The sequence below is a fragment of the Monopterus albus genome, unplaced genomic scaffold (assembly GCF_001952655.1).
Source record: "Monopterus albus unplaced genomic scaffold, M_albus_1.0 scaffold103.1, whole genome shotgun sequence".
NCBI classification, from domain to species: Eukaryota; Metazoa; Chordata; class Actinopteri; order Synbranchiformes; family Synbranchidae; genus Monopterus; species Monopterus albus.
In genome coordinates, this window is record NW_018127983.1 from 1,264,532 (window position 1) to 1,265,030 (window position 499).

General features: G+C 42.9%; 1 protein-coding gene across 1 annotated transcript in view; it reads right to left on the minus strand.

The window, feature by feature from the left end:
• LOC109965776 (claudin-18) overlaps window positions 1–499 on the minus strand; it is a 4,480-nt gene that overhangs the window by 890 nt on the left and 3,091 nt on the right. The window contains exons 2-4 of the mRNA XM_020610092.1: window positions 481–499; window positions 249–389; window positions 53–160 (exon numbers count right to left, since the gene is read on the minus strand). The exon at window positions 481–499 is cut by the window's right edge and continues 144 nt beyond it. Of these exons, the coding sequence (XP_020465748.1) occupies window positions 53–160; window positions 249–389; window positions 481–499 (268 nt within the window). The remainder of the gene's footprint in view (window positions 1–52; window positions 161–248; window positions 390–480) is intronic.

Genomic DNA, 499 nt, shown 5'->3' on the forward strand with positions numbered 1-499 from the left:
GAAAGAGAAGTTTTGACCAATTTCATCACAAGAAATCAGTGGTAGAATGTACCGTGTCTCCGGAACCATTCCACGGCAGGCTATGCACATCATAATGCCTCCAATGACCATGACAGCTCCACCGATCCAGCCCACGAAAAGAGCCGGGCCAAAAGTATACCTGAAAGAAGGCAGTAATTGACAATGAAATTATTTCAGCAGATAACACATCACATTATTTATTCACCCTAATTTGATGAGATGTTTACCTTGGAGTCAGAGTTCCTGTGAGTCCACCAATACCCCCTCCTCCATACGCACTGAATCCACCACTGGCATATGTTGTGAACTGAAAACTCTGCACGATCAAGTTAGCAAAGGCTGAAACCCCAGCAATGCCACAGACACCTAAATGCAGCAAAATAAAATATAAATCAATGGAATCAATGCAGAATGGGTTTACTGCAACAATTTAACTAGGCACTGCAAACAAGGCATTACTGTACCAGCAAGAAGAAGC